This window comes from Macrosteles quadrilineatus, unplaced genomic scaffold, assembly GCF_028750875.1.
Source record: "Macrosteles quadrilineatus isolate MER2022 unplaced genomic scaffold, UCM_ALF_1.0 Scaffold_2__2_contigs__length_208266976, whole genome shotgun sequence".
In the NCBI taxonomy this organism is placed as follows: Eukaryota; Metazoa; Arthropoda; class Insecta; order Hemiptera; family Cicadellidae; genus Macrosteles; species Macrosteles quadrilineatus.
This window is the reverse complement of record NW_026542595.1, coordinates 172791346-172813754: the sequence shown is the minus strand read 5'-3', so window position 1 is coordinate 172813754 and position 22409 is coordinate 172791346. Positions and strand designations below refer to the sequence as shown.

At 34.7% G+C, this 22409-nt stretch overlaps 1 protein-coding gene across 2 annotated transcripts; it reads left to right on the top strand.

Moving 5' to 3' along the window:
* Positions 1–1433: 1433 nt before the first annotated feature.
* LOC128985964 (translocation protein SEC63 homolog) lies at positions 1434–18924 on the top strand. Of its 2 annotated transcripts, XM_054405978.1 has the most exons (16): positions 1434–1658; positions 3171–3273; positions 4703–4817; positions 5232–5337; positions 5646–5776; positions 6226–6318; positions 6982–7143; positions 7553–7781; positions 8392–8539; positions 9002–9031; positions 11229–11374; positions 12073–12251; positions 12997–13320; positions 14142–14267; positions 14970–15173; positions 15757–18924. In XM_054405978.1, the coding sequence occupies exons 1-16, from the start codon at positions 1535–1537 to the stop codon at positions 15898–15900; spliced, it is 2364 nt and encodes a 787-aa protein (XP_054261953.1). In that variant the 5' UTR covers positions 1434–1534; the 3' UTR covers positions 15901–18924. The 2 variants fall into 2 exon arrangements, with proteins under 2 accessions (XP_054261953.1, XP_054261954.1); XM_054405979.1 differs by lacking the exon at positions 9002–9031.
* Positions 18925–22409: the final 3485 nt, after the last annotated feature.

Here is a 22409-nt window from a genome sequence, read left to right as displayed (position 1 = left end):
TAGTCTCTAGCTTTGTACACATCCAGACACACACACACACACACGCACAGACGCACACAGACATCACTTAGAAAACCACTTTTTTGGGTCCAGGGGGACCCAAAACGAATATATCCACTAAAAATTCAAACTCGAATATTTTGACGAAAACAATACTTTCTCCATATACTATGGTATAGGGGGAGAAAGTAAAAGCGAGAAATCCTGGACAATTTGATATAGGCTAAAAATAAAACTGAATTAACAATATGCTACATTTCTTGAGCAATCATTGAAATAACCGATTTGCAAACAATGGAAACATAGAAAAAGTCATAGAACACAACCAAGTAGAAGAAAAGAAATATTTTTTTCTTTTCATTTATAATCGTTATTATAGACAACCTAATGCGGCTATGAGAGGGAAAAATTTGTAGAAACACTAAAAAACAAAATCAGCTTTTTGAGAAAAGATAAGATATTTACAAAAGATATTGATTATATATCTAACTGTTGTGTAGATCGTGAGTATTTCCATAATCTTCGTGAGTCGCCTGTAATGCTTCGCAATTGCTCGAATTCGAGCAACAGGTACTCTAGTTATAATGAAATGAAATGACATAGTATATAGATTTATTTAGTATATTTACCGTCTTCTTTAAAACCATTATATAAGTGTAAATACATGTTTCAAGCGTTATTAGACGTATTTTTATTTATTCTCCGTTATGTGATGAGATGAGGCAGACTCTCTTGGTGTTGTAACTCGCACCTCAAACCCCGACCCCACTTTGTAGTATAGGGATGGATGGCAGGGCGCATATAGAGATCCAAATTTTTTAGGAGTGCCAGATTTTCCAGATTATTTTTTTACTTGGAGAGCGCTCAGTAACTACTACATCCAGTGACGTCAGCTCCGCTAAGGGGGTAAAATTCCGAGGGGATCAAATTCCAGTAACCCTTCTTTTTAACTATTAATTAATAATTAATTTCAAACATTGTCCTAAGGAGAGCATCCAGACCGCATAAGGGAAGAGCGGGGCTCCAAAACTGTTTTCAGTCCAGGGCAGCTCACTATTCACCTAAACAGGGCATGTACAAGTACCTAATTTTTTCAAATCATTATTTCACATATATTTCTTCCAACGAGGAGCCTTTGGGGAGACAAAAATATGCCAGTAAATGTTAGGAATCTTACTCCACACATGGGCTGTAGCAATCTGTAAAATCTGTTTGGTTTCCGTTAAAAAATTACTGATCATGTTTCTCATTTTAATGAAGTAGCTAGTCTGCTTTTGTGGGATGGAATGTCATAATACATAATACCATAGATAAAACATAATACTACTTGCTGTGAACAACCATTCTATACACAAGCTCAATGTATACTCTATGGAGGCTTGTTTAATTACGTAGCCCAGCCGCAGCCAACAGCCAGGAGCCAGCCAGCCGAATTCCCGAATAGCGGTTCTTCTCAACGTCATACTGATGTGATGTGCTCTTTCTGCTGTGTCAAAAGAAAATTATAATTTCTAAATTTGTTTCTTAATTAACTATGGGTGGACAAAAGTTTCAATATGATGAAAGTGGAGGGACGTTCTTTTATTTTTTAATATCTTTTCTAGCCTTACTTTTAATTCCTGGTACTTATTATTGGTGGCCACGTAAACAGAAGCAAGGTAGGTTCATTCTTCCATTATAGGTAGACTCAATGTGCATATTTATGCATTTCAGTTTTATAATAATGATTTATTCTTGTTTCATAATATTACTGTTAAGTTAGGGCCATAAAATAATGTTTAACATCAGGCTAACCACGATTATAATTATTTACTGGAATTCTGCTCCAAATTCTGTAATGTAAGTTAGGCCTAGGTCTGGGTCTTTTAACTTTTGTTAGATCAAATAATTAAAGACTTTTCCTACTTTTGAATTAGCTTGAAAAATGAGGGTAAAGGATATCATGTCATTGTTTGAAGGAATGCCTCGGTTGTGGTGTATGAAAAGGGCACTTTAGTCATTTGATGACTTTAAACTTAAGAACAGATAATAGGCCTAGATCTTAAAATTCAGAAAACAGCAACCTGGGGCCCATTTCATAATAAAGTACAAACTAATATTATTAGTAAATCAGCTGATCGCCCAATGCAAATCTAATGGAAATTACAAGTTACAAGTTGTAACTTGTAACTTGTAGTTTATTATGAAATGGGCCCCTGGAGTAGTTTGATCAATAATGACCTGCCAATCACGTTGATTGTAGTCTACTTACTCATGTAATTATTCGTGTTCATTGTTTGACACTTAACTTATTCAATTTAGCCTAAGTTAGAGATCATTTGATTTGATAACTTCCGCAGCACCTACAGTACTATCCTGATGGTTAGACCAATTTGTAAATTACAAGGCAAAAATGTGGTTTGGATTCCACTAACTTAAAAGACTGTAGGTCCCTTAGTTGTCATTAGCTGTATGAACTATTAATTAACAGTCCTAACTAAGGAATATATGTCGGCCTTAGTCAGTAACAAGAATACAAGGCTGCACTTTAACTTACTTGACGTCCTACACTCATTCGAATGAAAATATCGATCGATATATCGATTAATCGATTGCTTCATTCGATATATCGTTTGGTTAGTTAGGTAAGGTTAACCTAACTAACCAAACGATATATCGAATGAAAGAATCGAATGAAAATATCAAATCGAAAAAACCAATCGAATGAGTGTAGGACGTCAAGTAAAGTGCAGCCGAATACAAGATCCCGTCACTCATCCTACACACATCTCCATTCATACTTGGCATAAAATACCTACCTTTATATAGTAAACATTTCAATTAAAAGTAGGCTAAGTTTATTTAAAGTAGGTACCGGTACTTACAGTAAATTTAATAGCAATTTAGGTACGGTAAGGTATCAGTACCTAATATGGTTTTAGTACGTCATTCCACTCATTTATAGGCCCCTACATTCATCACTAGGTAATGATTTTGCGGACGTATTCATTTAAATGATTCCAAATTTGCTTAAAATAATAAAAAATATAATAAGCCTAAACTTACCGTAGGCCTACTTAATCTTTTTTAAACCTGTGAAACAATTGTAACTTCTCTTACCATGCTTTATTACAAAGAAGTTAAGTTATTTAGATTTGTTTTTAATCATTTCTGTTTTTCCCGAAATTCAGATCCAGACAGATCAACTAAGGAGTGCCAATGTGAAGGATGTAAAAAGAAAAAAGTTGTTTTGCAAAGCAGTGAGCCCTGGAAAGGAACCAAGCAGTTTCTTACGTAAGTGATTATATAGCCTACTATAGTAATTGCGTTGCTATTTCACTAATTATTTTTAGCAGATATTGACCAAGATAATCAATCAAAGCCTTTCAATGTTGAAAATTTTGAAACTGTAAATGAACCAAGAATTGCTCAGTTTATCCTAAAAAAAAATGGATCCATGCCAATTCTGATTCTCGATTCTCCAAAACCTTTCAATGCAATTGTTCATCGAGGAATCCAGTCTGACCAATGTAACGTAATTTGTATTTCCCAAGGTTATAGCAATAGGATGTCTCCTACGATTGTATGGTGACATTGTATTTTGTTTTTACACCCAAACTTGTCAAACAAAAGATCAAACTTATTAAACTGCCAATTGTTTACCCGAATTGTTTCTCTAATAGAGCCACTTTTTAAACTATGTTACTTGCCGCTTATTGAAATTACCTATTTTAGTTGGGGAATTTAAAAATAAGCAAATTTAACATTCTATTAAACTTAGGGAGTGAAGCATTCTAGATGGTTTGATTGAGTTAGTTGATAGTTGACAAAAGTTTTAATTTCAAAGCCAGGTTTCAAATGTTTTAGCGTGGAAATTAGTTTAGCGATGGCATATAAACAACCGTCTCAAGCACTCTGGCATACTGTGTGCTTGTACAGTAGACTTCCTCTTATCCGGACTCCTCGGAACCGATGCCAGTCCGAATAACGGGTTTTCCGGTTAAACCAACGTCCCCAAAAACTCGTTAAAACGTGCCGTTTAAATGCATACTGTATGTACAGTATATGATTTAAATTTAAGAGAGCATTGTATTTAGAAATGTGATCACTGGTCTCAAATCTTTCCCACGTGAACAGTCGTTTCAGTACTGCCCACTTCCTGCCGATCTAGTCCGGTAAAACCGATGTGCTGATAAAAATTATCCGGTTAAAGAGATGTCATTTCCGCCGAGTGTAGTCCGGTTAAACCGGTTAAAAGGCGTCCGGATAAGAGGGAGGGAGTCTACTGTATTGGGAGTATATGGACATTATTATTATAGGCACAAATGGTATAAGATAATCTCCATAAATTGATCCAGTTGATAATTCCAAGACTCCCTAAGACTATTACTATTGAGGTTCTAAAAAAAAAAAAAAAAATATTTAACTGCCTGTGCCTAGTTTTTAAGTCAGGTAATGTTTGGAGTCTTGAGCTACCTACTTGGCCTAATGTTTGGAGTCTTAAGCTACCTAGGCTACTTGGCCTATGTTCAAACATTATATTTTTTGAGTAACCGTTATTACTAATCATAACTGATTTGTGAATCGCACAAATATGCAAGTTTCTTTGTTGAGGTCTTCAATTAGTTAAACATCTATTATGTGTGTAATCTATCACTAGTAATGTTCAGAAACTTACTGATGAACTTGTAAGAAAAATACAATTTTCCCAAACTTTTTTTAGGAAAGCCGTAATTGTGGGAGGATGGATTTTGCTCTTTCTCTTGGCCTACAAAGTGTCACAGTTTGACTACGAGTATGCCAACTTTGACCCTTATGAAATTCTTGGTGTACCCTTGGTAAGTTTTGATAGAATATTGTAGTTTCAGAAACTGGAATCATTGTTTTCATTCCATCAGACCTAAATCAATTATCTGTTAAAGTTTTACCCACTTTTAGAACTAAGATAGAGTTAGAATCCTTAGCGGTCTAGTGGCAAGCATAAGTCGGTGAAGTTTCACATTCAGCTAAAAATGTTCACCTAGGTGTAAGTGCACCTATTCATTGCTACCAAACCATAGTCATAATAGAAATCTGAATTTTTTTAAATAACCTGTATTAGGCTATATTGTTGTATTGTATCCTATTTAAAATTACCGTATATAAAACTAAACACAATTTAACAACTAATTCAGTAAAAAGAAATAGCAGAATCAGCATATTGCTGTTTTATAATTCATTCTAACTAATTGTGTTTCATGTTTTTATTACAGGGAGCCTCTGAAGCCTCAATCAAGAAGGCGTACAGAAAACTTTCACTGATTCTTCACCCAGACAAGGAAACTGGAAACGAAAAAGCTTTCATGAAACTTACTAAAGGTACGTAACTTCTGATCTTTAGGATGAAAAAGAAATTAGCTGTTAAATATGTCAGTAAAACATGCTTTAATTCAAATGTATCAGGGTTTCCAAATCTTTGCATATTTGGGTATGCTGTTGTTTTTTGTAAACATTTAAAGATCTATAGTAGGCTAGTCTCAACTCATGGTATGATGTATCTGCCAAATTTCACCATGGGTGATTACAAATCAAGCAATAGTTTTTGCTGTACAATCTATTTGAAGATGACTTTTTTTTCTGTACATGCTACTACTCTAACTAATAAATAAATCCAAATATGACTTCAGCCTATCAGGCACTAACGGTTGAGGAGTCCCGTCACAACTGGGAGAAGTACGGGAATCCGGATGGTCCTGGAGCAATGAGCTTTGGAATTGCGCTTCCATCCTGGATCGTCGAGAAGGAGAATTCATTTTGGGTAAGTGAGCTTGTTTGTTGCTACGGTGAATATGATTTTGTGTAGACAAAATATTGAGTGTTGTTTAAAAATTTGTGTTAGTTGTCTCCAAGTATCTCTGCCATGCTAGATTAAGTTACCTTATGTCCATAATGCTGAATTGGGGAGCAAGCTGGTCTAGTGGTTAGAGCGCGGGATTTCAGTCCCTGAGGTCCCGGGTTCAAATCCTGCCAAGTCACCAATGGATTTTATCAAGTGATAATGCCACAACCCCTAGGTCTAGCCTGAAGTAATGTGAAAAACAATTCCGGGGAAAAAGAATGCTGAATTTGAGAAAAGAAGTTGTATAAGTTACTTAAGCTTGGCATAGTTTTACTAGTTTACCTAATGCTTTACTTTGGGATGAGAGCCCAAGAGAATGTTGTGATTCTGTCGAATGTTAATCAATGGTTCTCATGCTCTTTTCTCAGGTACTCGGACTGTACGCCCTTGTGTTCATGGTGGCTCTACCTACGGTAGTTGGGATGTGGTGGTACCGTTCCATAAAATATACCGGTGACCAGGTTTGTACATTTGATTTAAATGCAGTTTGGAAATTTAATTTTTATGGTGATTTTCCTATGAAAAAGTGGAAAATCTGATTTGTACACAAATAGCACAAACGATTTTGATTCAAGTTTAGTAAGTTATAGTCATTTTGCGTCTAGACAAAATGGTACAACCTTCAATGCTGTAAAAATTGGGTTCAAAAGTTTTTGCAAGTTTTGTGATTCCCCCTACAAAATATAGGTACTCCCACCGCTTGCTCATCATAAAGGTTGTTGACAAGCTAATGGGAGAAAGGGTGTGTCAGATTGCTGATACCGTTCATTTTCAAGGATTGATACCATGATTTTGGAAAGCCTTTTCTGTCTTTCTCCATATTAGAGTGAAGACATGGTTTTGATAGGCCGTTGTAATTTTTAATGCAGTGTTTTTGGGGTGACAGAATGAAATCAGCTAGTAAGCTCTATCTGTAGTTTCTAGCCTAAGTTACTTGGATAATGGATATTATTCTTCTATTCTTTACAATTCATAAAATCTTCTAAATTGATCCAGTTGATTACTTTACAAGTTCAAATTCATGATTACCTCAGATATGTAAAGGAAAGAAAAATAAAGAATATTATAATTTACACTATTTCTACACTTTATTGTGTCATAGTAATAATTCTGAAAATTTTCAGGTACTCCTGGATACTACACAAATGTATTACTTCTTCTTCCACAAGACACCTTCGATGCCGCTAAAACGAGTGATCATGATACTTGCGGCTTCACTTGAGTTTGAGAAGAAATATAACAGTGAAATAGTTGAGAGACAATCTGACAACGAAGAAGTTCCTCATGTAAGTTTTATGTTTAATGGCTGAATTTATTTGGTTTACCTTTCAAAAGTATCTTCATTAAATGTTGGAGGAATAATTTTGATACTTAATTGGTATGAACATATTTCATATTTAGTTATGCTGCACAGATGCTTAAATTTATAAAAATGCTACCTACCCTACAAAAGAGAAGTGAGTATATCATTTTTTCACACAGTAAAATTAAAATACATCATGATTCTACTTCCAGGATTCTAACTTTGGTGTAGAGTAAATTCTAAATTTCAATACAACATTGAATCAAAATACTTGTAATAAGTCCACAATTTGTAAAGTTAATGAAAAGTAGATTTTGCTACATCACCGAGCTTCTTGATTTGGCCCTTAGACAATATTCTATAAAATTATTCATAAAAGATTTTGTTGGCAGTTGATTCGACAGATTGGTAACTTGGGAGAGAAGAACAAGGAGCGTCCACTATGCTACCTGTACTCTATCAAGGCTCGAGCGCTCCTGTATGCTCATCTGTCGCGCATGGTGCTTAACCCGCTAACACTCGACCGCGACCGCATGTACATCGTGCGCAAGTGTCCCTATCTCATACAGGAGATGGTCAACTGCGTCTCCCAGCTGATCATGCTCGGCTACGCTAGAAGAGGTACGGAAGTCAATTTAGTTCAAAGCATTTTTGTGGTATTACTTCCAATTTTGTCTTGGTTGAATTCGATGAGGTTGGAATAAACCGGATAGGTAGCTATTTTACATTCAAGTTCAATTTTGTCCTTATTTAAGGGATTTGGGATCCCGGGTGTGTGTTGTAGAGGGGTGTTAATGTGGTATGGGTACAGTTGGCGGATAATCAACTATAGATACTTTTCTAATCTAGCGGATACTTTTCAACAAGTGGTTTAGTTAGATTTGAAATTGGCTAACGATTGTGTTCCTGATTAAAGTTTATCCCTTTAAGAAACCATTTAGAAAAAAGTAACATATTGTGCAACTTGCAACTTGTGTGTGAGAATGTTATTCCCAATATTCCCTCTTGTGTTTTCATTATTTCTTTACATGAAGCCCATTTTCATTCACTCATCTGGTAGTAAAAACAAAATTTACCCTACAAATTTTGCAGAGTATTCTGCTGTATACAGTAATGCTGTTGTTGAATGTTCTTTGTTAGGCCTATGATATATTTCAAAGAAAGTATAACCAGAACTAATATTTACATGATCAATTAGAGCAACAATTGTTACCAACACATCTTGTTACAGTCCACCGAGTCATCAGAGTAGAAACTATCGAGAGTGTGATGAAGCTCTGCCCGATGATCGTGCAGGCGCTGTGGGAGTACAAGAGTCCGCTACTGCAGCTGCCTCACGTCAACGAAGATAATCTCAAATACTTCCTCAGCAAGAAACGGTAAAGTCGTCAAATATAGTTTAAAGAAAGCCAAGTGACTGATTAGAAAAATGCAGATTAAAAACAACGATTAGAAAAGAGCTCAGTTAACTATTTCTCTATAAATATGATTTTATTAAAGTTTTATCATGTTTGGGTTTTTTATCTATACTAGGTGCAATTTAATATGGTAATTATTTTCTTTTCTGTGTACAAATTTAATATTTTTTACGTTACAAACATTTACCATAGTTAAAATTTAAAAAATATCAGGTAGCTTGTGTAGAAAATATTTTGTAGCTGAAGGAGAGTTGTTTAAAAATAAAAATTTCAAAAAATTAGTTGAGTAAGAAAACAGTTAATTGCAGTCAGACAAATTCAAAGACTTTGAACCAATTGAATAAGATTTGTAGTATTTTGGTTTATTACTCAGACAAAAAAAAGTTCAGTATTCAAAATAAATAGATTTTAACATTGTTACAGGCCAGGGTCAGAGAAGACAAGACAATCTAAGTATGAAATTTTCTTTTACGTGGGCAATCAAACTAATTTACAATGGGAAAATCACTTCTAACATAATTTTTTTTACTTATGTCAAGGATTTACAAACTGGATTTGTATTAAAATTATGTGTTTTGTTCATTTATATTAATTTATATTCATTTCATAATAAAATAATTTTAAATTATTAAATTTTAAATAATTAATTAAATTTCAATGTATTTATATCAAAATTATACAGGGTGTTGAAAAAGTGTTAACTCACCCAAAAATAAATTAAGCGGTGTAAGATCAAATTTTTCAACTTGAACATATCATTATATGATGACTTTTCTAGCTTTTTGCAAGAAATACAAATTTTGCCCCCTCCTAAGGGTAGATAAGGGCTAACCCCCTGAGGAAGTACCGCACAACTTTTTTTAAGGGAGAGGAGGGAAAATGCATTTACGCACACAGGCACACCTGTAGTGTGAGACTCATAGAGAAGATCAGACTACTCACTAAAAAACACCCTCTACTCTGTTGGACACAGACCTGGGATTGTTGAGCTCAAAAGAACAACTGAGTAAAAAATGGCAGCCAAAGATTCAGAATGGCAGACTCAAGATATCTTTGAACGTCTGCCATCTTCGACTCAGTTATTCGTTTGAGTTCAAATTTGCGGCATTGTATTCTACTAATTAAGACCTTTAAAATGAGGGGTCACAAAATGGGTCCTTATTTTTTAAAATATTTAGTTGCTCCCTACCTACCCTTAAGGGGGAGGGGCAACATTTTGATTTCTTGCATACAGCTAGAAAAGTCATTATATGATGTAATGGTTCTGTTGAAGTTGCAAAATTTTATCTTACGCCGTTTAGTTTATTTTTGAGTGTGTTAAGACTTTATCGACACCCTGTACAAACACAAACATTATCATTATAGTACTTTGCTAAGGTAATGCTTGTTACTTTAGGGAATTTTTATTTTTACTGGAGTAAGGAAACAAACATCACCACTTATATTATCAATCAAGCATTATTAATTATAATTTCTTACCACTTGTATTATCATTTTATTAATTCTTACATCATTCATTGGCTAAACATAAGTTATTAACATCACAGCTTCCAGCACATTACTAATCTAGAGAAGATATTTACGGGTTATCATTCATTACTCTAATTTAAAATAAAAGACTCAGGTTTTGAGGTTATTGACCAATTAGGCTTTAGTGCAGGGATTTAAAGGATTTTTTAAAGGTTAGCGTATGTTTAATAAGCAGGCTAACCTTACTGACTGACAAAAATAGAAGAAAATGCACAAACAAATCATTTTTGGAGCTACTAGCTTCTTTCAGTTGTAGGGTCTTTGTTAACCCTTTCGATGCTAGGATTTTGTTTGTAATTTTCCATAAAGTGCTAAAGATATATACTTATTTTGTCAGAAAAGTGCTAGGCTTCACACAGGGGCAAAGTCTAGTGTGTGAGAAAAAATTCAGTAAAAATAAAATGTTTCATCTCCAAAGTGCTAAGAAACGATATATCGAGCCTCAATCATATGAGGAATCGAAAGAAACCATTGCTTTTTCAAAACAACAACCAAGTCAACCAATATGCCCATTTAAACTCACACGATCGAAAATCGCACCAGCACGATATATTGTCGCTTAGCACTTTTCGAATGAAACGCAAAAAACAATATATTGTTTCACAGCACTTTTTGGGCAAAAGACGCACAACGATATATCGTCACATAGCACTGAAAGGGTTAATTTGTAAGATGTTCGGCTTGTGGGAAGAGGTAAAACTAAAATGCAGTTTTTTCCTCCTTTTTCCAAAACCGAGGACACCCTACAAGAACAAATACTCTACTACTAAAGCAGGAGCTAGTTGCTCCAAAAATGGTGTGTTTATTTGTGCATTTTATTCTGTTTTCGTCATTAAGGTAAGTCTGCTTTCAAACCCATCCATTACATTTACGATACTTATGCACGGGGCTCATACATCTATTTCATACTAGTTTTGAAAGCAAAGTTTGGAACATGCTCTAAACATGTTAGGAATTTTTTCTGGTGCATCTAATAATTTAACGCAAAAGGTCTTCTAGTATTAAATTTGCATTTCTTAGAAATTCATGTTACGATTAACATTTTTTTTTAATCCAAATAGTAGTTGAAACAGACAATAATTAATTTGTAATTTCTTTTAATCGTAAACTATGATTGTAGGTACATCAAGAGTGTACAGCAGTTTGCTCAACTCAGCACAGATGACAAGCGCAACATCTTGCGACACTTCACAGACCAACAGTTCGTAGATGTTATCAAAGTTGTGTCCAGGATGCCACTGATAGACTTCCAAGTGAAGACTGAAGGTTTGTGTAATTAAGTTACTCTTTAACTTAATATTGTGCTTGGGTGGGATTTAACTTCTACATTTAACAAAAGTTAAAAGTTATTGTCTATTTAATCGTGTCACTAGATTGAAGTTAGCCTATTGATTTCAAAAATAAAAATATTGGAAGCAACTACACCAGAGACCCTCTAATTCAATCTAATTCAAACCAGACTAAGATTGGATCACCACATTGTTCGGATTGGCCAGATGCATCGAAAATTTGAAATGGGATTCAAAATAAAACAATTTATTTTTATGACTGTAAATAGCCATATATTGATCTTGGATTACTACAAATCCTAATCATCTGCAATTGCAATCTTCTCAATGGTCGCTCAAACATAGGCTATTGGGTTTTCAAAATTTTCTTACAAAATTCACACAAAATTGCTGTTTGAGAGAAGACACAGCTTGTTTTTGGTTCAAGCTTTTTCCCTAACAGGTTTTTGTATCAGTTGTATGTAAGGATTGGTGGGACCCTGGTATGTTCCAGTATTGAAAATGGGCAGTTTGGCATCTGTTACTGGAATAGTACGAACAGTTGTTTAGTACTAAAGCAAGAAATTAAAATAAACACTCAATGTGTGATTTTACATTTTTTCACATTATTTTTGTCATATAACCCAGATTATTACCATTGGCACCCACTATAGCTTTATTTTGATCTCTGTTTAGTTGTGGATGACGAGGCATGTACGGTGATTACGGCGGGTGCCATAGTCACGGTGACTTGTACGCTGCGTCGTCAGGATATGAGCGTTTTGTTTGGTGACGAGTCTGCCGTCGAAAAACACTGCGCAGAGGAGAAACAAGAGGCCAATGAGGGGGAGGGAGAAGAGAAGAAGGATGAACAGGTAATAATGTAATAAATAGTTTTTGTCAAGTGCGTAGAGCGATTTTTGTGAGCCCTTTTTTCTTCAAGTCTAAGTTGACTTTTTATGTTGCCAACAAGGACCCATTTGTCCTTCAACATTGTCAAATTATCCTCTGATTTTCCTCATATCTTCAACAATTTAGTCATTCCATCTTAATCTTGATCTCAGTGTGCCTCTCCATACTTGTTTTGTAATAAATTGATCAAATAATCTAAAGACTGGATTACATTTTTATCAAAAGCAAACAATCATTTTTGGGTTCTTTTTTCAACTTTCTTGATAGGCTTCAAGTCAAGAACTTGAACAGTGCTTTTTTTCAATTGAGGTGATCAAGACCTATTCTGGGAACTTTTGTGCTTTGTCGTCATGCATTTTTTTGAAAATATGAGGGTAAAATTGAAAGATTGATTGGGTGATTGAATGATGATGGGGGGTCGGGATTGAATTGAATAAAATTGATTGATTGAATATGAGGCATTTGAATGATATAAGTTTCTTTTATGAGATTAGGGCCTCTTTCATGTTATTTTCTTGTTGTAAGCCTCAAGGTCAGTGAGTGGGGTGTGTCAAGCAAATTCAGGAATAATTCTTTGAAGCACCAGAGTATAGACATTACTAACATTTTAGCGGCTACCTGGATTTGAACCCACAACATTGATATCGTAGGTCACATTCTTTAGTGCTAGAACCTCTGGATAATTTTTAACTAAAAATCATTTTACAGGTAAAAGAAAAAAGGCCAGTCTGGCAGAAACAGCAAAAGAAAGGCAAGAAGAGCAATAAAAAGCAAGCTCCAGTCAAAAAACAACCCACAAAAGATGCTGTAAAACAAACCAAAGACAGTAAAGACAAAGTTAACCAAAACTCAACGCAAAAGTCAGACGAGGCTGAAGAGAAATCGGAGAAGGAAAAGTCAGAAAAGAAGAAGGAGAAGTCAATAGAGAATGCAGGCGGGGATAAAAGTGATGCTGACGAAAGTGATTTGTCAGACGATGAAGCAGAAGCAGAGAAGAGTGATGACGAGGAAAGTCAGACAGACAGCAAAAAGGTCAGTTTATAGTTAAATAATCAGTGAACCATTTACCATGTCATATCTGTTGTCAGACATTGCTGCAGTAAGTTGTCAGAGAACGTTTGGCATGTCTATAAAACCGTAGAAACAAATCCTTTACACAGTGAACAGAGGGAATCAGACCACCTGTGCACAAAATTTAATGGGTTATACAGCCGCTTGTGTAACTCTCAAATCAAATCAAAACAATTTTTTGTGTAGGTCCGTCTCGGTCCCAAACCAACCAGAAAATTAAATAAAAGTTACATTTTCAAATTACACCCCCCCCCCCCAAAAATGCCCTTAAATCCCTCTATATTTTAGAAATTCTAAACGTCTATAGCTCGAAAGCGGTAAGAGCTAGCAAAGATTTGATTTTATGGAACCATTTCAGTTAACCCGAATTCAGTTAACAGGTGTTTACTGTATAGTGTATACCACGAGAATAAGCGTTTTCCCCCAAATAGAACTGTACCAAACACTGCATATTCTTCTTTCTGCAATCATAGTTAGTATGGCAAATTCAAACTGCATGCGACCACGTATATAAGTCTGTGGGTTAGCGGAAGGGCTAATGTATGCTTGGACGCGTATACGTGCCTGTAGGATTTAAGATGTTTTAAATTAAATATTGAAAGTATCCAATTCTATAGTCATATGACCATGAAACTTGAGGGATGACACTGTCCATGAAACACTTCCTTGATCATGATTCATGAGTGGATTTCTTAAATTGCCCATGAATTTTGAATGAGTGTTGAATATCATACAATGACAAATGCAGACCAGTTAACTATAAGTGTGGCTTGCGATTTCAGACTTCAGCAGTTGACGAGGATGATGACGACTGGGACAAATTCCAAACTGGAATGGGGAAGAGAGACAGAGTTTTGGAGGGAAGGAGTAAAATGTCACACTCTGTTCACAGTCCGTATTTCCCAGAGGTATGTACAATGTTTTTAAATGACCTTAACGATTTTGATCAAAACTTAGTATGTTATAGCACTTTAGATTCTGAAAAAAACACGGTTCAAAAGTTATGGTAACTAATGTTATTTTCCCTTAAAAACCCATAAAATAATGAAAATTGGATTTTTAAAAAAAACCTGTTTTGATTAAATTAGTATGTCATGGCCCTTATAACTCTAAACAAAATAGTTGAACCCCCCATTGCTGTAAAAATTGCGGTTCTAAAGTAAATTTAACTTTTTGCGATGTTCCCCATTAAAAATGTCATACTCCCACCGCGTGCTTACCATGATAAAGGTTGTTGAGAATCTAATGGGAGAAAGTATGTGTCAGATTGCTGATACTGTTTATTTTCCCTGGTCTGGATGTCAACTAGACTGCCATTTTCTCCTATCCAAGATAATTATGTTTAACATAAATCTCCTAATTAAAACTCATTAGGAAGAATTGTAAGAAAATAGCAAGTTAAGGTGATAAAAATATGACGTTATCAGTACAAAAATTCCAAAAATCTGTTATACCCAGTGTCTTGTATGCTATTGATAAAAAATAGTGGTAACCACAACATTACTATACACCTAGTATGGAGTAGGGAAACGTTTAGATTAGTGGGCTTAGTAGGGATTCTTCAAAATTACATTTTAAAATTTGTGCTTTGCTTTGTTTTGTTATCACAGGACAAGCAAGAGTATTGGTGGGTTTACGTGAGTGATCGTAAGTCTCGCTCGCTGCTAACGTCACCGTTCCACATTACTAACCTGGTAGAGTACGAGGAGGTACAGCTCAAGTTTACGGCACCAAAGTGGCCCGGCGTCTACACTTTCACTGTATGCCTGCGCTCAGACTCCTACATAGGCTTCGATCAAATACACGATATTAAGGTGAGATAAAGTTGGTAGGGGAATAAGCCCAACTCTGTGTGAAAGGGGTGAGAGTAGGTCTAAGGGAGTCTTTGAGATTAAAACTAATCACTGTTTATAAAAATGAAAGTAGCTTATGTATCAGCAGGTTGAACAAAATATGCCAGCGTTCTTACAAGTGTAAAAGAGAGAGATAGTGTTTGATTTGTAGCAAATGGCTAGAATCGTGTTACTGTCTGTTGCATAGCCTTACCTGCTGTGATGACTATTAAAATCATCAACCTAGTGTAGGCTTAAGCGGCCGGTGTCATCACTGATGCTTTGCCACTTAGGATGCCACATAATGGAATTGGTGAAACGTTTGGTTTTGTAAATATTGTTAAAACCGACTTGACGCGCCTCTTACCGGGGAACCGAGAATTCAACCTATTGTATAGGTTGAAAGGTGGTAGAGTTTATCAAGAACTTATTTTCAAAATTGACTTTCAACAATTTGTTGTAAACAGGTCTCAATGAATAAAGTTTGTTGAAATTTAAATTGGAAAAATTATTGGTATACAGGGATACTTTCTCATTACTCTAATTTACAAATATTTTTCCCCAGCTGGACGTTAAGGAAGCGCCTGAAGTTCCGACGGAACATCCTCAATGGGACCTCAGCGAGGAGGAGGAGGATAGCCATCGAGGAGGGATGGGCGAGGCGAGCGATGTGTCCGAGTTCACGACAGATGAGGATGTCGAGGATTGAGGCTTCCATCTGCCTCGACAGTGCCTTGCTCTCGCACGCGTTATATTCACCGGTTCTAAATCGCGTTTTAGGTTTCTAGGTACTTTTTGTATAAGAAATATTTTTTATAGACAATGCATTTTGTAAAATTTATTTATACCAACTGATCCATGCAGAATACTCAGCTCAGTGTCTGGAGATCTAATGAAAATGTTGTTAAACAAGTTTTTAATTGTGGCAGGAGCCATTAGAAGTTTTCATTTAACTAAGACCTTGTAAAAACACAGGTGTGAGAATGTTATCCATACTTATTGGCATGGCCAGTCCCAAACTGATTTATTATTCATTGGTTTGAGAAAGTTCATGGCTTATTGAATGCTAACACAGTGTATTGATGTTTACTTTCCCGTCTATGTTTTTCACAAATTTGAACTAATTTAAAAAACCCTTATGCATAAATTAAACTATCTGTAAAAATTAGCCAATCTATACAGGGTGTCCCGGAACTCTCTACCAATATTTTAGGGCATTGCTCCTGGGTAAGAAACATACCTAAATATCATATTTAAATTGTCCGGAAGTCCTTAGTTACTCACACAGCCGCCATTTTGTTTTTTTCAGTCATTATTTTTTTTCTAAAGAACGGTTAAACATACGAAATGGAAATTTTTGCACAAACATTTATGACAACTAGACAAAGCTACCAAAAAATAATGACGATTGTTCAAATTCATAAAACAAAATGGCGGCCATTTAAATTTTTTGTAAAATCAACGGTTTTTGAGTTATTTAAGAAACAAAACTTTAAATGGCCGCTATTTTGTTTTATGAATTTGAAAAATCTTCATAATTTTTTTGTAGTTTTGTCTAGTTGTCATAAATGTTTGTGCAAAGTTTCCATTTCGTATGTTAAACCATCCTTTAGAAAAAAATTAATAAGGGAAAAAAACAAAATGGCGGCTGTGTGAGTAACTAAGGACTTCCGGACAATTTAAATATGATATTTAGGTATGTTTCTTACCCAGGAGCAATGCCCTAAAATATTGGTAGAGAGTTCCGGGACAACCTGTATATTTAAATGTTATACAAAGATACTAAATCAAGAACTAACAAGAACTAGGCAGCTTATCTGGTGTTAGTGAAATTGTAAAATAAAATGAAATCATAAACTCATTATGTATTTATTTGAAAAGCAATGTGGTAACTTATATGAATGAATAATCTCAAGAAAGAATGGATAGTGAGCTCAACTACTTTTTTTTGCAACTCTTTATCATATTCTAACAGTTATTATGTATGTTTTCAGTCTATAACTGACTCAAAATGACAATGAAATGATATTGTTTTGTTACTGTCAATAATGTGTTACCTAGTAACACAAAAGGTTTGGAACACTAGTTTTGTAAGAAATAGTTATTTGTGTAACTAGTGGTGAAAGTGGCACTTTGCTGCACACGAGAGCAATGTTTATGCACGAGAGGAATGATCTCGAGTGCAGCAAAGGCCTTTTTCACTCGTGTTACACATTATATTTTTCCTACAGTCACTATAAAGCAATAAATAATTAGTCTTTCAAACACTATACCGTACAACACGTTTTTAGGTTCAGCTGGCAACACAAATGGTGCTTTAGAGAAAGTAGTACCCGCGGTCCGTATCACTCCGCTATTTTTCCTCGGCAAGAAATGTGCTCCGCGTTTTGAGAATATAGTTCCGTATGTTTTTGTAATTTGAAGTGGTTTCCGCGCCTAAAAAAAAATGCTTTAAAAGTATTTTCTTGTTTATTAAGATTTTAGGAATGTTTTAAAAACGTTTTTTTTAAAAGAAAAGTCCAGAAAGTTCAGAAATACCGAAACTATAAACACGAAATGACAGGTTAAATCGTAGTTATAATAGTCAATCAGCTGCTCATAGTATTATTATCTTTAAGTGTTGCCAACCTATTTCCAAGCGTACACGGATTACGTGCATAATAGAACCACGCTGTTTTGTGTTGTTTCGTTGGAATCCTGATGTGCGCCAAAGTATAAACCGTACGGCAAAGTATAAATATGCAGCAATTAGCAGCTTTCTGTACTATAAACAGTACAAGGAAGCCAACTTTGTCCGGTGACTGTAGGAAAAATACATTTCTTGATTGCAGCCTTGTTGGAAACACTTAGTAGCAGTGAATCTTTCGGTAATTGTTGGAGAATAATACAGTAAATTCAATTGATTAATGCAGCTTTTATTTGATTGTGGCTTTTAATTTTAGTTTTAAACGGATGCGTTGCACGGCGTCCAATGATATTGGTCAGTGTCACAATATCCAAAATAAAATTTTTTAGCTGTTTCACGACAACCAATCTCATGACGTCCAGAGCTTGTACAAAGACTATATTTATTGCAGTGACTGTACTTTTGGACATGGTGAGATTTGTGTGCAACAGTCAAATAGTTAATATTGGGTCATGCTCATGAGACAGCTCAAAAATTTTATTTTGGAGGTCGTGCAACACTCCCTTTTAAAACCACAGTTGAAACTGACATAACCGTTGTGTAACGGTAAAAAATACAGTAGGCCTATACAAGTAGAGATTTGCTAAAACAAAACTTAACAAATTTTAACATTTATTCAAGTTGAAAGTTTTGTATTTTTATATACTTTTCTTAAATCAGCTCAGACATTAACTAAGATGGCAGTTTTTGACTAAGATATCAAATGTAAATAGGAACATTATAATACTTTTTGATGTCTGTATGCCTTATTATACTTTGTAAACGTTAAACCTTTCAAATCATGTTTTAAAGGTGTTGCATTTAAAGTTATTAATCAAGTTGGCAGGACTCTTTGGGTGTTTATGTGGTATGTTTTGAACATTCCTTATTTCGAGAAATTGTAAACGTAAGTGTTTTTACCAGTGAATGTAACACAAAGATACTGATTTGTAAGTTGTATGATAATTACAAAACTATTTTGCATCCAACAAGTTATATTTATTGTTTTGTTATTTAAAATGTAAATAGTTTTACGTTTTATTATTAAACGACAAAATTAAAATTAAATAGTTTCATTTTTCCCCTAGTATAATTATAATTGTTAAGTGTATTTTATGACCCCTTCATTCTAGCATGGAATTTATCGAGCAGTCTAAGGAAAGACCAAGTCCTTACAAGAAGGAGCAAATCTATGAAGAAACTTTTTGCTATGCATTATCTAATAGCAAAATACGGCATATCCTAACATAGGCATAACTTGCTGCTTTAGCGTTTTCAGTTTGATAAAAAAAAGAATCTTTTCTAAATCCAGATGCCATTCCTCATTGTACTGTTTCTCTATCAAACATGTTGATATAGGTGCAAAATGAGAATAGGAATGTTCCCTTTAAAAATTGCCCTTGTTATATGTGATAACAGTTAGAAACTATATGAGGAGAAATGTCACAACTTCTTAACCCTTTGAAGTGGATTTTTTTTCATTATTCGGCAAGTATAGGTTGTCGTTTGAGCAGTCTGGAAAATGGCGGGCGGCGACCTATACTCGCCATTCGACCGCAAAGCGTTATAGTAATTTACTGTTTACTGAGCGTATTCATGTTTCAGATCTATAAAATTACTTGGGGGTGGGGGTTTGTATTAGATAACCTTTGTTTTTGCTTGTGTTAGTGAGCAAGATGTTTGTGTTTCCATGTACATTTCGCCAGCTTGTGTGACATCTTCAGGGTCTTCTTAGCACTAACACTATTGTCTATAGATTTACAAAATATTTACACACGCTTTGTAAATAGTATCATGGTCGGGTCGGATGAACAACGGTAAACGATTGTTATCAAAATCAAATCAAAATATTCTTTAACTGTGTAGTTTCGTCAAGAAATTACAATGGTGTCATACAATAATATAACTTAAAACTAGTACATAGATTTTTATGGCTTAGTACATGGATGGACTGTGAAATTGCAAGAAGCAGTGTTTCCCTTCAGTGATGAACTGATGATGGAAGGCTATTGTGGATTTTGCCGCCAGTGACAGTGTAGGATGGTTTTCTGGCGTGGTACTGGGTGGTATGATGTACTGGCAAAATGAAGTCGTTTCCTTATGTAATACACAACATGATCAAAATACGACATTGGGTTTTGTATTATGAAGCAGCTGTATGAAGACAACATTACACGTTCAGACAAAAATAAAACAAAACATATTCAAGAAATGAAAAACTTGGGTTTTATCTCGACGAGACATGGCCGACTTCATGTGTCTACTCAAAACAAACAGATGTCCTCTATTTTGTCCGGACATCCTGTCAAAAAGATTTCAAAGTACCTTTCTGGCACTAAGAACTCTTCGTCTGAAGACACTACACCACGTCTTTCGACTTCCACAGCCCACTATAGCTTGTCTTGCCCGGCTTGGATTTTTGGAAGTAAACCAGTTGATTACAGTGGTTTTGTTGCTGCAAAGCTTGAAATAAAGTTTACATTTGAACAAGTTGGTGGATGTATGAAATAACTAGCACTAAAAAAAATAGTTATACAAAAATAAAACATTATGGTTGTCCTACCCTCATGGCAAAGGCCTTGGTGCAATGAAGTTATTTTTGTATCAATTATCAAAATGTCTGTCCTTGAAACCACTTATCAGCCAACTTTATTAACACCTCATCCCGTTTTTCAAGTGCTTTGATTAAATTTTGATCACTTTTGAGGAATGTACACGTGGCATCAGCGTAAAGAGTGGTTTTACAGGGCAAGGCAAATCACTAACAATAAAAAACAATGTTTAAAGTAGAGGCCCAAGGACTGATCCTTGAGGTATGCCAATTTTGATTTTCAGCAGTTTAGATCTAGAATTGTTTACCTGCACCAGCTGAAACTGAAACCGGCTCCCTAGGCTTAACAGATGTAATGATTTTTCAGACACCCCATAAAGAGCCCATAATTTTTTTATAACAATTTCATGAGGGACTGAATCAAAAGCTTTATTCAAATCAATTGATGTAGCAGACGTTCCTATTAATTTTGGCATAACTCTTAAATAACTAAGAAAATAAAATTGACTATTTTATTTATTATTATTAAAATTTTAATGGTTGTAGCATTAGCATGGATGAAACAAAATCTCTGTTTGGATAATTTCGTCCAACCAACAAACATAATTTTTCATTCACTTGAAGCTCTATAAACACCATAGCGCTGTGCTGCATTTAAACTGGCCGCTCGTCCAGTTAAAGGTCGCTGACCTTTCCAGGAAATCAGCTGAGGCCCCAAAAGAGGAACAAATCCTTACTAACAGATTTTTAAATTTTAACAATAATTATTAATTATTCTAGTTATAGTATGGTATTATTTTGAAACATAAAGTATAAATTTCAATTAATTAGCACTAGCAGAACGGGAATATTTTAAATATTTGAAAATATTGTGTAAACTTTTCTCTCACTAAACTCGAAGTATCAGAAAACAGCTGACTATAAAAATCGAATTTCGATCTGTTTTGTGCTGAATACGACAACAAATCAAAAAGTAATCTAATCATAGCCATGGCCCTCAGACTGGACCATACAAAATCTCTCAACTAATATTTCCCCTTCTATTTCAACCAATCTAACAGGGCTCAGGGCTTATTTGTTATTTACACACAATCTTCTTCTTCACTTCAGTCTAGTTTCAGTTTCGTTTCAAGTCAAGTTTCAGTCGATCTATGCTAAGAAAACGAAGCGTCAAGCAAAGCAAGCAACCACTCAACCAGTCGGGTCTAGTGAAAACTTACTATCGATAGTCACACTATCGATAGTTTTCGATAGTTTTTTAATAACTATCGATACTATCGATAGTACTATCGATAGTCACTCAAATGGATTTTTAATGCATATAATATTGTATATATCCTGCCTGCATGAGTTTAAACAATGGTTTCTACCTAGTCGAAGATAAAGCTGTATCAGATTATTAATTTTAACAATTTATGAGTGACGCCCTGGAGCCCCCTTTATGTTTTTTTTCCAAAATATTACAACATTTGTATAAAATAACAATAAGTTTGTTTAACGGTTACAACAATAAAAAAAGAAAAATTCTCTTACTATTTTCTTTTTATTATTCACTACAAAAATATTTTTTTACTCACATAGCATAAATAATATATATATATACATATATTTTATGACAATCTAAAACCATAGATCAAAGGAAAATACCGTATACCGGTGTCTACTATGTATGCTAAAACTCACGAGGCAAATGTACCCATAAGTCCGGTAGTGAATTAGCAAATGCCCCCGCTTTCAAATGTTTGAGAAGGTAGCCTACTTGTCTACCAAGCTTTTCTACTATGAATTAAAAAAAAAATAGTCTATAATATTAACTATAGGTATGCATTAACAGACAAACAATGAAATGTAAGAGTACCAGATAATGATTTCTTTACTTAATTTAACGTAAAAAAAACTATCGATAGTCTCATCGATAGTATAATACTATCGACCCACTATCGATATTTTCAAACTATCGATACTATCGATAGTACTATCGATAGTAAGTTTTCACTAGTCG

Excerpts from the sequence above, each read along its gene's own strand:
- LOC128985964 (XM_054405978.1), top strand. The coding sequence starts at position 1,535 with ATGGGTGGACAAAAGTTTCAATATGATGAAAGTGGAGGGACGTTCTTT. Across the intron at positions 1,659-3,170 it reads GCCACGTAAACAGAAGCAAG|ATCCAGACAGATCAACTAAG; the intron begins GTAGGTTCATTC and ends CCCGAAATTCAG. Across the intron at positions 7,782-8,391 it reads GCTCGGCTACGCTAGAAGAG|TCCACCGAGTCATCAGAGTA; the intron begins GTACGGAAGTCA and ends ATCTTGTTACAG.